The following is a 14,938-nucleotide window of genomic DNA, read 5'->3' on the forward strand; positions in this document are numbered from 1 at the left end:
GATTTTCCCCAAAATCACATGCTATCAATGGCAAAGCCAAGAAGACCGACTTGAACTATTGCCTAGTTCTTAGTGAAAAGACCATCCTTTCTCACATTAAATGAATGTGTGACAAAGATGAACAAAGTAGAATAAATTTAACTTTCAGACTAATTTCTAAGAAGTATAAAAACTAAATTGGCTTTGTTATTCTACTTAGATAGTATTAAAATTCTATGTGTAAAAATGCTTAGCTAAACAACCAGGCCTTTTACTATCTGGCCTCCTGATGACAGGACAGGCCCAAAATCAGAGATTCTTTAGTCTTCCTACCTGGGGGGATAATAACCTTATCAATATTAGAGCTGGAACCCTGGTTGGTGGGTTGTTCTTCTTTCTCAAAGAGGACCAAAATGACATCACTATGTTAAGAGTCAAGGTACAGTGTTGAACAGCTCCTCATCTTCTTACTATAATGGCAAGCATGCTGAATTTGGAATCAGAAGATCTAAGTTAAAAATCTGTTTTTCTCATTTATTACTTTGGTGATCTTGGGCAAGTCATTCAACCTTTGGGGCTTGGTTTCCTCACTTGTAAGATGAGGGAATAGACTTAGGCAACTTCCAAGGTTCCTTCCAGCATTAAATCTGGATGCAGTTTTAAGTGTGGGTAATGACTGAATAAATAAAACAATGTCACTCTGCCCTTCAGATAAAATTCAAGATGCTATTCTGATAACTTTAACCAGGTGAGGACACTTCTCAACTTAATCAATCATTGATTTTAGATTAATTGAAAAAAAACAACCCTGGAACAATTTATAGGACCTTGAAAGCCATTTGATGAACCTGAATAACATTTCACAGCAAGCCTATTTGGAGTAGATGAAAAAATCTGGTCATGCTCTGAGAATCATCTATAAAATGGCATAGTTCAAAGCCAAGGATTCAAGCTTCTGACAGCTTAAATGCTGTACATCTTCCAAAAAAACCTATGAGAAGAAGTGCTGAGGGGTGGAAGAGAAGAACTCACACCTTGGTTTGAGGAGGACCTTGTGGGTTTCAAAAGTAAGCAATAGCAGGTCTTCCCCATTTTCCAGCTCTATGGAGGTCTCTCATCTTCAGCCAGTGGAGGGGAGGTGGGGAAGGCATAGAAGAAAGGAGCTGGGTGGTGAAAAGCCTGATGTATGTGCTCCTCTTGCTTATGAGAAGGTATATTCGTTTGCCCTCTTTAACCAGAGTAAATTATTTAACTTGAAAAGGCTACAAGACAAAACTAAAGCAGAAGGAGAGTTGGTGCATAATTTTTTGTTTGAAGATGATTGCGCATTAAATGCAGCCTCTGAAGCTGGCAAATTGGATCACTAGAACTCAAATAAGTGTATCTCCCTTCAGGGTCCTTGGAAATAGTTCTGAAGGGTTAGGGGCATCTCTCTAATGCATTATAGCTCATAGGCCCACAGGTGTGCTTCCTACATCATCTGTTGATATCAATTAAACAGCTTAAGTTAACTAGCTTTTAGAAAGGAATATCTACTAAGGTGGGATACTAAAAAGAAATGGTGTAAAACATCCTTCTATGCACCACCATCCCACTTTCCTGGAAGAAAAAAAAAAGACTGTGACAAATTCTCCAGCAAATATATACAGTGTCTAGGGGAAAGTAGACTCAAGCGTAGAAAGCACATGTGACCAAGGATTAATTCACAGCTCTTGGTTGCTGGAAGTCATTTTTCTCCTAGGATCTGGTGGAGCTTTCTCTTGGTTTCCTTCCAGTGTGCCTGGAAGCTGCCTTTCTTCAGTGTATCTAGTATGCCAGTGTCAGTTGAGGTTGAGAGAGTAGGTCCAGAGCCTATACATATACTACATTATGGTTCCCTCGAGTCAGGTACAGTCAGTACAGCTACATTTTCTCTATCCACATCTGAAAAGAGGAACACATGCTCCTCTCCAAAGGGAAAACTTCCCAAGATTCTCTGACTATTGTAATTTGCACGCAATACAAAGTGTTGCCAGAAATGTATAACTATTGGAAAACAATGGGTTGGAAAAGGACAAATTGTTAGACATTTCAGAGTTTCAACTAAGAGGAACCAGGTTATCAATCATGGGATTGTATTTTTGGAATGGGAAGGGAGTTCACCTACTCCAAGTCCCCCATTTTACAGATCATGAAACCAAACCCATGGAGCTTGAGTGACTTGCTCTCACAAAGAGAGCAAGGATCTCAGCCAACATTTGAACCCAGAGCTTCTGACTTCAATTACTGTACTTTTCCTATTACACTATAATAATCTGAGAAGTGAAGAAATACACACAACACAAAAAAGAGAGAGTAGTAAGATTTATTTTCACTATACAATATGGTGGAATATTTTTAGAAAAAGAACATTAAAATAGAAAAGAAAATTTTGGTACCAATTGCAAAGATCAACTGCCATGTATAGGAGACTGCTAAGTTAAGCTCCAAAGCCTCAATTATGAGGATACCAATAAAGCAATGAAAGGATCTGCTACTTAATTACTTAATTCTGACTAGTCAGGAAGAAGTTTAGTCAAATGAAAGCTAGTTATGAGCACCCTGATTTGACCACATGGTCTGTGCTTAGTCATCTTAACAGAAATGGAAGAGCACAGTCAGACACATACTTTAAGTCAAAGAATTAAAAGTTATGATCTTATAGACTGAGATCCCCAAAAAAGAAGCCTCAAGAAGAATGAGAGCCTCAATTAGCAGTGCATCTGCAAATGATTCTGATCAGAAACAAAAGGGAAAAGTTATCTAAGGTTAACTATGATGCCTGTAGAGGGAGTTCTCCATTTGCAAATTTTAAGAGGAAATGTACAAATGATAAAAAGAACAGCATAGAATCTTGGACAAAATCAAGAGCTTCATCAGCCTTTAAGAATACTCTGCTCCAAGAGGCAGAGCTAAGATGGGGGAAAAAAAGGCAAGAACTTGCCTGAGCCTTCTCAAATTCCCCTCCAAACAGCTTTCCCAAATTCCCCTCCAAACAATTTTAAACTATACCTCAAAACAAATTCTGGAGTACCAGAACACACAGAAGGACAGGATGAAGCAATTTTCCAGCCCAAGATAACTTAGAAAGACAGCAGGAAATGTCTGTCTCACTCGGGCTAAAAGGGAGCACAGCCCAGTATAGGTGGTGTCTCCTGCCAGCAGGAGGACCCAAGTCCCAGCACAGATTGGCAACCTAGGCCCAATGGCCCCAGAGCAGCAGTCCAGTGACACAGAGGGCCAGCTGTGAGGGTTCCAGTCCCTGGCACAGCAGGCGAATGGCCAGGCCCAGAGGCCATAGTGCAGCAGGCAAGTTGCCAACCCTGAAGATCCTGGTGCAGCAACCAAGCATCCAGGTGCAGAGACCTGAGGACAGCAGACCGGGGCCAGAAGCTTAGGGCATTGCCCCTGTACCCTAAGAGCAGAGTTCAACTTTATAAGTTACTAAATAGACTGGAAAATAAACAAAAAACAAAACAAAGCAAACAAAAACAAAACCCTGACCATAGAAAGCTACTATGGCAACAGGGAAGATCAAAACAGAAAAGGATGACAATGTCAAAATGCCTACTCATGAACCCTCAAAGAGAAATATGAATTGGTCTCAGGCCCAAAAAGAACTTCTTAAAGAGCTCAAAAATGATTTTTAAAATAAAACAAGAGAGGTAGGGGAAAAAAAGGAAAAGAAATAAGAGTTATATAAGAAAATCATGAAAAAAGAGTCAACAGCTTGGTAAAAGAAGCACAAAAAATTGAAAAAGATGTAAAAAATTCATGAATTGGTCAAATGGAAAAAGAGGTATAAAAGCTAACTGAAGAAAATAATTCCTTAAATATCAAAATTGGGTAAGTGGAATTCAATGACTCCATTAGATATCAAAAATCAATCAAATAATCAAAAGAATGGATAGAAGAAAAATGTGAAATATCTCTCTGGAAAAAAAAAACTGACCTAAAAAATAGATCAAGGAGAGATAATTTAAGAATTATAGGACTACCTAAAAGCCCTGATGAAACAAAGGGCCTGGATAGCCTCTTTTAAGGAATTATCAAGGAAAACTGCCCTGATATCCTAGAACCACAGGACAAAATAGAAATTACAAGAATCCACTGACCACCTCCTGAAAGAGATCCCCAAATGAAAACTTACAAAAATATTATGGTCAAATTCCAGAATTCTTAGGTCAAGGAGAAAATACTGGAAGGGCTTCTTGGGGCAGCGAGGTGGTGCAGTGGATAGGGCACCGAACCTGGAGTCAGGAGGACCTGAGTTCAAATCTGGCCTCAAACACTTGCCACTTACTAGCTGTGTGACCTTGGGCAAGTCACTTAACCCCATTGCCTTTAAAAAAAAGGGGGGGGGGACAGAAAAAAAAGAAACTACTGCAAGCATCCAGAAAGAAACTATTCAAATATTGAAAAGCCACAGTCAGGATTACACAGAATTTAGCAGCTTCTACATTAAAGGATCGGGGGATTGGAATATGATATTCCAGAATGCAAGAGAGCTAGGATTACAACCCAAAATCACCTACCCAGCAAAACTGAGTGTAATCCTTCAGGGGAAAAATACACATTCAATGAAATATAGAATATTCAAACATTCCTGATGAAAAGATCAGAGCCAAACAGAAAATTCAATTTTCAAATACAAGACTTAAGAGAAGCATAAAAAAGGTAAACAAGAAAGAGGAAACACAAGATATTCAACAAGATTAAGCTGTTTACATTCCTACATGGGAAGATGACACTTACTTTATCACTGTTAGGGCAGTTAGAAGGAGTATACACAGAAAGAGGGTGTGGGTATACGCTGACTCTGACGTGATGATATAAAAAAATTAAGGGATGAGAAAGATTATTGAGGGGAGAAAAGGGAAGGGAGAAGGTAGAGGAAGAATGGGGTAAATTATTTCACATGAAGAGGTGTGAAAGACCTATTAAAGTGGATGCAAAAAAAGGAGAAGGGTAAGCATCACTTGAACCTTATTGTCATAGGAACTGGCTCAAAGAGGGATTATTAACATGCACACTCAGGTACAGAAATTTGCCTTGCCTTTTAGGGAAGTAGGAGGGGAAGGGGACAAGAAAAGGAGGAGGAGTTGATAGAAGGGAAAACAGATTAAGAGCAGGGAAACACACAGTAATCATAACTGTGAATGTGAATGGGATAAATTCACCCATAAAACAGAAGCAGATAGCAGAGATTAAAAATCACCCTATTCCTTTAATGTGAAAGCTGCTAAATCCTGTGTAATCCTGACTGTGGCTACTCTATGTTTGAACTGTTTCTTTCTGACTGCTTGCAGTATTTTCTCCTTGATCTGAGAGCTCTAGAATTTGGCTGCAATATGCCTGTGAGTTTTCATTTGGGGATCTCTTTCAGAAGGTGGTCAGTGGATTATTTCAATTTCTATTTTACCCTCTGGTTCTAGGACATCACGGCAGTTTTTCTTGATAATTTCTTGAAATATTATATCTAGGTTCTTTTTCATTGCATCTTTCTGGCAGTCCAATAATTCTTAAGTTATCTCTCCTGGACCTATTTTCCAGGTCAGTTATTTTTCCAGTGAAATATTTCACATTTTATTCTTTTTTTTTCATTCTTTTAATGTTGTTTTATTGTTTCTTGATGCCTTGTGGAGTCATTAACTTCCACTTAACCAAGTCTAATTTTTAAGGAATTATTTTCTTCATTAAGTTTTTGTACCTCCTTTTCCATTTGGCCAATTCTCCTTTTTAAGGAGTTGTTTTCTTCAGTCAATTTTTATTCATCTCTTTCCATTTTTTGTGCTTCCTTTCCACCAAGTTATTGACTCTTTTTCTCATGACTCTCCTATATCACTCTCATTTCCCCTCTAATTTTTTTCTATCTCTCTTATTTGATTTTTAAAAGCTTTTTTGACCTCTTCCAGGAGTTCTTTTTGGGTCTGACACTAATTCAAATTTTTCTTTGAGGCTTCACATGTAGCTGTTTTGACATTGTTATCTTCTTCTGAATTTGTGTTGCTATTTCCTGTCACCATGGTAACTTTTTATGGTCAGGTTCTTTTTCTGTTATTTGCTCATTTTTCTAGCCTATTTCTTGACTTTTATTTTTATGTTAAAGTTGGGCTCTGCTCCTGGGGGCACTGTCCCAACAACCACAACCTGGGGTGGAAGGTACACTCTCCCAAATTCAGGCTTTTCACATTGCTGTTTTCAGAGCTAATTCTAGGGACCTGTAAGTTTTCAGTTCTTTCAAGTTGGTATGATTTAAGGAAAGATGTGGTCACTGCTGTCTTGGCCTATGCTCAGATCTATGAGCAACCACAAGCACTCTTTTCCAACCTGGATCTGCGAGCAGGATCCCTGCTCTCCAGTGGCTGCACACTCTCAGGCACTAGCGCTCCTCTTCACCTCGAGACTGTGACTCAGATCTGTGACCCAGATCCCCATTGAGCAATGCGACAGAATCCTGTGCCCAGTGCCAGCAAAGTGCCCTTATAAGATGACTCTAACCAGTTGTCCAGCCCCCTTACCAATCTGTGGGCTGAGAACTCCAGAAGTCACTGCTGCTGATTCAGTTGCTCCAAAGGCCTGCACTGGCTTGTTGGGGAGGGGCCTGCTACTGGCTTGGGCCAAGCATAGGGCCTCCCTGCATGGGGCCTCGCTGCTGGATTACACAGGGGCTCAGGGCCTCCCTGCTAGCTCAGGCTGGAGTGTGGGGCCTTGCTGCTTCCTTGCTGGGGTGGGGCCTGCTGCTGGCTTGCCTGGGCCACCTGAGCTAGACAGTGCTCCATTCTCACCTAGGTGAGACTGACTTTTCCTACCAACTTTCTAGATTGTCTTGGACTGGAAAATTGTTTCACCTCACTCTTTTGTTGGCTCTGCTGGTGAAGAATTTGTTTTTGAGGCATTATTTTAAAGTTGTTTGGAGCAGAATTTGGGAGAGCTTAGCAAGTTCCTGCCTTACTCCGCCATCTTGGCTTTGCTTTGACAATGTCTTCTTCTCTACTTGATCCTTTCTCATGATATATCCTCAGGGATACATTATCAAAAACTCTCTTTGTTCCTGTCATTATGTCAAATTATTATCCCTCTTCATTGCTTCTCTATAACATTATTATCCTGGTTCTCTTTCTTTCAGTTGCCTTCCTTGGTTTATCAACCTTCTCCCATTCCTCTAAGTATTCTCAAATAATATGTCCACAACCCTTTTCTTTTTTTCTCTACACTCTTGATTTGTTATCCGTTCTCATGACTTTGTCATCTCCAAGCAGATGACTCCCAAACCTACACGTGCAGCCACAATCTTTCCCCTGAACTTCCATTTCTACATCTCCTACTACTTGCTGGATATTTCCACTTGGATAAAAAAGTAACAATTCATATTTATCTAACACGTTAAAGCCTGTTTTGAGGAAAGCACTTACAATATTCTGACAACTCAAACTCAATACATAGAAAACTGAATTCATCATCTTTTCCTCATAAACCTCTCCTCTACACCCAACTTTCTTATTTCTGTTGATGCTCCCTGTCACCCATGTTTGAAACTTCAAAATTATTTTTGACTCATCTTTCTTCTTTACTTCCCATATATTCAATCAGCTATCAAGTTCTGTCAATTTTACCCCTACAATATTTCATCCTTCTTTTCCTTCAAGTTAGTGGGTGTGACATGGATGACAATTCAACAAAGGAGACTAAGAAAAACCAAGACAGAAGAACCAGGAGAGAGCACAGTCATGAAAACCCAGGGACAAAAGAGCGGTTAACAGTATGAAATGCTACTGAGAAGTTGAGAAGAGAGAAGAAGATTCCTAATAGCTATGACTCTTTGCCTTCAAATTTTCTAATAGCACTTTGTATCTCTTATCACATCCTATCTTTTATCATATTCATTTGTGTTTATACCTTAAGTACCTTGAAAGTAAGGCCTATATCATTTTTCATATTTATATCCCCCAAGACAGGTTGAACTTAAAAATGCTCTAAGGGAAATAACAAAGTTTGAGACAAAATCAGGTTACGCACAGGAAGAATGCAAAATTATGTTGGGAATTTTTCCATTAATTTAATTCAATTCATTAATGTTTTACAGTAAAATGAATATTTAAATATATTTCTTGTCTAAATTGGATTACTCGAATAAAAAAATAGAAATGGTAAAATAACACAGATAAAACTGTGGTTCAGAAAATAACTAACTTGTTTAACTATCAAAAATACTTTACATAATTAGATGTTATATAATGTATCTTTCAAGATGAAAATTTTATTCTTACCCTGAAAAATCAGCAGAATATTGTCCATAATCGAAGATATAGACTCTGGTAATTTGGCACACTGTAAGGTATCCCAAAGCAAACACAAAACAGTATCTAGAAAGCAAAGAAATATGATGAATTGCATAACAAAAATAATTCAAAATTTTCTACACTAAACCCTAAGATCACTGTTCTTTAAAACCCAACTAACATTATCGTGGTCTTCTCTTAATCCTCATCCTTCTCAACTTCTCATTCGTATTTTACACTGATAACTACCCTTTTGTCTCTGTGTTTTCCTGACTCTACTCTCCTGGTTCTCTTACCTTGGTCTTTCTTGATCTCTATTGTTGAATTGTCATTCATGTCAAACCCATTCACTGTAGCTATCTTCCAATGATCTATATCTTAGCTTCTCTTGTCTTTCTATACTCTCTCATTTATCTCAACTTCCATTGGTTTAGTTATCATCTCTATGCAGATGATTCTCCAATCTGTATATCTAGCCATAAGAGGTACAGTGAATAAAGTGTTGAGGTTGGGATCAAGAAGATCTAAGTTTAAATCCACCCACCTCAAAAAAGTACTAACCATGTGACCGTGGGCAAGTCACTTAACTTCTCAGTTTCATCAATTTTGAAATGGGGATAATAAAAGTTCTTACCTTACAGGGCGGTTGGACAGTAATCAAATGAGGTTACTATAAAGTACTTAGCATAGTGCCTGGCACATAATAAGTACCATATGTTTGCTATTATTATTATTATTATGTATATACATATGTATGTAGGTATGTATAGCCCTAGTCTTTCTCCAGTGCTCTAGCCCCCAACTGCTCACTGGATATTTCAAGTGACTGGATGTCCCAGAGACATCTCAAACTTATCATGTCCAAAATAGAAGTCATTCACACTTTCCCCCATTCAGCTTCCTTCCATGGGTTTTCTTTCCCTACTAGAATGTAAGCTTCTTATAGGTCCCACCACTTAGCACTGTACCTAGTACACTGTAAACATTTCACAAATGTCTGTTTTATTGTTACCTAATATCAGGATGCATTTCCTTATACTGCTATTAAATCTTGTCCCCAAGTATTGAAAATATTGACAGTTAAGTTCTTTACTGAGGAGTTTATAGAATCAGACATCTAGAGATAGAAACACTCTCAAAGACCATCAGCCCAACTCCTTCACTTTACAGCTGAAGTACAGAGAAGAAGACTTCTCTGAGGTTACACAGGAATTAATTCAATCTGTGAATTATCCAATCCATTTCTCCTTTAGACTATCTGTCTTTTGGCTCAACATCATGTCCATTGTGCAAGGATAGGGACAATAAAGGGTAATGAAACACTAACAATTTATTCTGATAAATTTAGCAATTCTGGTTGGGTTGGGGACAGAAATTCTTGACATAAGTGAGGTTTTAAAATTACCTGTGGCTTTCAATGACTTAAAGATATATTTATCTTCACCACCAATGAAGAGGAAATTAAAGCAATAATTAAGAGCTATTTTGTCCAATTGTGTGCCAATAAATTTGACAATCTAAGTGAAATGGATGAATATTTACAAAAACATAAATTGTTTGGATTAACAAAAGAGGAAATAAAATACTTAACCCCATTTTAGAAAAAAATTGAACAAGCCATCAATGAACTCCCTGGGAAAAAATCTCTAGGGTCAGATGTATTTATGAGTGAATTCTACCAAACATTTAAAAAACAATTAATCCCAATACTATATAAATTATTTGGAAAAATAGGAAAAGGAGGATTCCTACAAAATTCTTTTCATGAGACAAATATGGTGCTGATATCTAAACCAGAAAGAACCAAAACTGAGAAAGAAAATTATAGACCAATTTTCCTAATGAATACTGATGCAAAAAAATTTAAATAAAATATCAGCCAAGAGATTACAGCAATTTATCATGAGGATAATACACTATGACCAGGTAGGATTTATACCAGGAATGTAGGGCTGGTTTGATGTTAGGAAAACTATCAGCATAATTGACCATATCAATAACAAAACTAACAGAAATCATATGATTATCTGAATAGATGCAGAAAAAGCTTTTTGACAAAATACAGCACCCATTCCTGTTAAAAACATTAGAGATTATAACAATAAATGAGCTTTCCTTAAAATGATAAGCAATATCTATCTAAAATCATCAGCAAGCATTATATGTAATAGGGACAAACCAGAAGCATTCCCAATAAGATCAGAGATGAAACAAGGATGCCCATTATCACTACTATTATTCAATATGTATTAGAAATGTTAGCTTTAGTAATAAGAGAAAAAAACAGAAATTAAAGAAATTAGAATAGGCAAGGAGGAAACAAAACTATCACTCCCTGCATATGATGGTATACTTAGAGAATCCTAGAGAATCAACAAAAATAACTACTTGAAACAATTAACAACTTTAGCAAAGTTGCAGGATATAAAATAAACCCACACAAATCATCAGCATTTCTATATATTACCAACAAAACCCAGCAGCAAGTGATAGAAAGAGAAATTCCATTTAAAATAACTGTAGACAATATAAAATATTTGGGAGTCTACCTGCCAAAACAAATCCAGAAACTATATGACCACACTTTTCACACAAATAAAGTCAGATCTAAAGAACAGGAAAAATATCAATTGCTCATGGAAAGGCCAAGCTAATACAATAAAAATGACAATTCTACCTAAATCAATTTACTTATTCAGTGCCATACCAATCAAATTACCAAAAATTATTTTAAAAAACCAGAAAAAATAATAATAAAATTCATCTGAAAGAAAAGGTCAAGAATATCAAGGAAATTAATGAAAAAATGCAAAGGAAGGTGGCCTAGCCATAGCAGATCTGAAATTATACTATAAAGTAGCAATCATCAAAACTATTTGGTACTGGCTAAGAAATAGAGTGGTGGATCAGTGAAACAGATTATTACACAAGACGCAGTAGTCAATGACTATAGTAATCTGCTGTTTGATAAACCCAAAGACTCTGGCTTCTGGGATAAGAACTCACTATTTGACAAAAAAACTGCTGTGAAAACTGGAAAATAGTATGGCAGAAACTAGGCATAGACCAATGTTTCATACCTTACACCAAGAAAAGGTCAAAATGGGTATATTATTTAGACATAACGGATTATACCATAAGCAAATTAGGAGAGCAAGGAATAGTTTACCTGTCAGATCTATGGAGAAGGGAAAAATTTTTGACCAAACACGAGCTAGAGAATATTATGAAATGCAAAATGGATAATTTTGATTACATTAAATTAAAAAGATTTTGCAGACAAAACAAATGTAACCAAGATTAGAAGGAAAGCAGAAAGCTAGGAAACAATTTTTATAGCCAATGATTCTGATAAAGGCCTCAGAGAACTGAGTCAAATTTATAAAAATACAAGTCATTCCCCAATTGATAAATTCTCAAAGGATATGAACAGGCAGTTGTCAGATGAAGAAATTAAAGCTATCTATAGGCATGTGAAAAAATGTTCTAAATCACTACTGATTAGAGAAATGCAAATTAAAACAACTCTGAGGTACTACCTCACACCTATCAGATTGGCTAATATGACAAAAAAAGGAAAATGTTGGAAAAGATGATGGAAAATTGGAACACCAATGCATCGCTGGTAGACTTGTGAACTGATCCAACCATTCTGGAAAGCAATTTGGAACTATGGCCAAAGGGCAATCAAACTGTCAGCAACAGCATAATTTTCTAATTCAAAATGAACCTTCCTTGTTGTCTGACCCTCTGAGACCTTATCAATAGCTCAAGAATGTTCTCTGTATAACAAAGGGAAAAGGACCCACATGTACAAAAATATTTACAGCATTACTGTAACGCTCTCTGTATAACAAAGAGAAAAGGACCCACACATACAAAAATATTTACAGCAGCTCTTTTTGTGGTGGCCAAGAATTGGAAATTGAGGGGCTCCCTGAGGGACTGCCTATCAATTGGAGAATGGCTGAACAAGTTGTGGTATATGAGTGTAATGGAATACTATTGTTGTATAAGAAATGATGAGCAGGCAGATCTCAGAAATACTTGGAAAAACTTATATGAACTGATGCTGAGTGAAGTGAGCGGAACCAGAAGAACACTGTACACAGTAACAGCAACATTATGCAATGATTAACTATGACAGACTTAGCTCTTCTCAGCAACAGAATGAGCCAAGACAATTCCAAAAGACTCGTGATGGAAAATGCTAAAAACATCCAGAGAAAGAACTATGGAGTCTGAATGTAGATTGAAGCATACTATTTTCAATTTTTTTAATTTTTTTTTCTCGTGGTCTTCCCTTTTGTTATGATTCTTCTTTCACAACATGACTAATGTGGAAATATGTTTAATATGAGTGTATATGTATAACCTATATCAGATTATTTGCCATCTTGGGAAGGGGGGAGGGAAAGGAAAGAGGGAGAAAAATTTGGGACTCAAAATTTTGCAAAAATGAATGTTGAAGACTATCTTTACATGTAACTGGAAAAAAATAATAAAATACTATTAAGGAAAAAAGAAAGTAAAAAAAGATATATTGATCGATATCATGGATAATCTAGACTGATGGCACTTGAAAACGGATGGCACTAAATTCTGAGTCTAAATTAAAGATATATAATTATGGGTCTTTAGGCAAGAAAAATCATAACAAGTTCAATAAATATAATTACTGAATAATATCAAAATAACTGGCACTCACATAACAAAAAAATTTTAAACAACATTTACAAAGCATTTTAAATATAAAATTCTCATTTGAGCAACAGAAGACCACTGCAAGACAAGCACTACAATTGTTATTCCCATTTTAGAGATAAGGAAACAGCAATTATCAGATATGAGATCCCAACCAAGGTCTCTCCTGACTCCAATCAAGAAGTACTTTTCCACTAAGATTAAGCAAAATGTGGAGATGAAAATTATGCTAGAAGTAACAATGAAATTGCAATTTCTGATTCAATTTTTTTTAGAAATCATACCAAAAAAGAAAGAAAAACTTTCTTCATAACTGTTAAAATTTCTATCATTATATATGTGAGTATGTGTGGGTTTATAACCCCAGAAGCTACTTGCAATCAGAAAATAAGGAAAGTCACTTCATTTTTTAAGGTTATAGTTTCCTTACCTATAAAAATAAGATTAATAATAGATAACTTCCAACTCTTTCTACTTCTCTTAGGTGCCATTACTATGGTTCAGATAAGCTCACATTGAAAGTGATGGCAAGGCTATGGCTTATCATAGTGAAACTTTCCACAGGCATTTTTTTTGTTTTGCTTTTTGGTGAGGCAATCAGGGTTAAGTGACTTGCCCAGGGTCCCACAGCTAGTGTCAAATGTCTGAGACAGGATTTGAACTCAGGTCCTCCTGGTTCCAAGACCAGAGTTCTATCTACTGTGCCACCAAGCTGCCCCTACAGGCATTTTTAATAGTCACAAATTGGCATATTTTACCACTCTATAATTAAAATTATATCAAATTGCAATCTACCATTGCGAATATGATGTGAGGACAGATTAACTGAACTTCAGAAGCAATGATCCTGTACACTTAATCTTGTTTTTTCCCTGCAAAAATAGGACTCTTTATTAAAATAAATAAATAAGAATAAATATTAATGTTGGTTTATCACAGGCACACTCAGAGTGTTTTCATCAGATTTAAGAGACATTGTTAGGTCAAATGATTCTATGAGGTCGTTTAGTTTCAGAGGAACAATGTTTAAAATGGGTATGTGCCCAAATGATGTTACAGCAGGATTTTACAACTTTATCATGGGGTTTGGATAGAATTCATTAACAATGCTATTGTGAAATAAAAGTTAAGGCAACCTTATAGAGGAGACACATTTATCAAATATCAAAGATTTTTATATAATTTTCAAGAGGAGGCAGGATCTCTTTTTTTCTTTGTATGCTTAGCGCTACTTAATGTATGTCTGTTGGAGTGAATTAAATACAATTTTTAAAAATGACAATGTTTAAGTAAAATAAAGTTTCTCATTCATCTAATTTCAACTATTATAAATTACTCCCTAACCTAACCCTGGTTTTTATACCAGGTTTGAGAAGAACATAATTTTCTAATTCAGAATGAACCTTCCTTGTTGTCTGACTGTCTGAGACCTTATCAATAGCTCAAGAATGCTCTCTGTAATTTCACAAGGTAATAATATTATCTTTTCATTCAACTCTTCTTGTCTTAGTGAAAGAATCTTTTCTATGGAAGCTTTATGTTGCCCTAACCAACTTCATTTCATAATACCACAATAACATTGTTAATGCATTATAACCAAACTCAGAGCAGAATCCTAGGGAACTTCAAGGGATCAAGAAGAAGATAAGGAGCCAGTGAAAGAAACAGAACAGTTAGAGTACAATGACTCTAATAGAAAAAACAGTATACAGTAATGGATGGGACAAGGTAGCAGCAATATTGTTAAATGCTCTAGAAAGGTTAAGAAGGATGATAACCTGAGAGGAGAACAAGGAGAGAGGGAACAGTGGGAAGAGGAAGATAAAGTATGAAGAGAAAATGAGTGTCCATTAAAACAGAGAAGACAAAGATCAGATAAGCTCAAGATCTGGACCTGGAGAGAACCATAAAGGAGAAAAAGTCACTTCATTTATCAATTTTTAAAAATTGGATCA

At 36.4% G+C, this 14,938-nt stretch overlaps 1 protein-coding gene across 1 annotated transcript in view; it reads right to left on the reverse strand.

Moving 5' to 3' along the window:
• MBOAT2 (membrane bound O-acyltransferase domain containing 2) overlaps positions 1-14,938 on the reverse strand; it is a 154,157-nt gene that overhangs the window by 44,764 nt on the left and 94,455 nt on the right. The window contains exon 4 of the mRNA XM_027840435.1: positions 8,268-8,363. Coding sequence (XP_027696236.1) covers positions 8,268-8,363 — 96 coding nt within the window. The remainder of the gene's footprint in view (positions 1-8,267; positions 8,364-14,938) is intronic.

The sequence above is a fragment of the Vombatus ursinus genome, unplaced genomic scaffold, assembly GCF_900497805.2.
Source record: "Vombatus ursinus unplaced genomic scaffold, bare-nosed wombat genome assembly UNPS02014841.1, whole genome shotgun sequence".
NCBI classification, from domain to species: Eukaryota; Metazoa; Chordata; class Mammalia; order Diprotodontia; family Vombatidae; genus Vombatus; species Vombatus ursinus.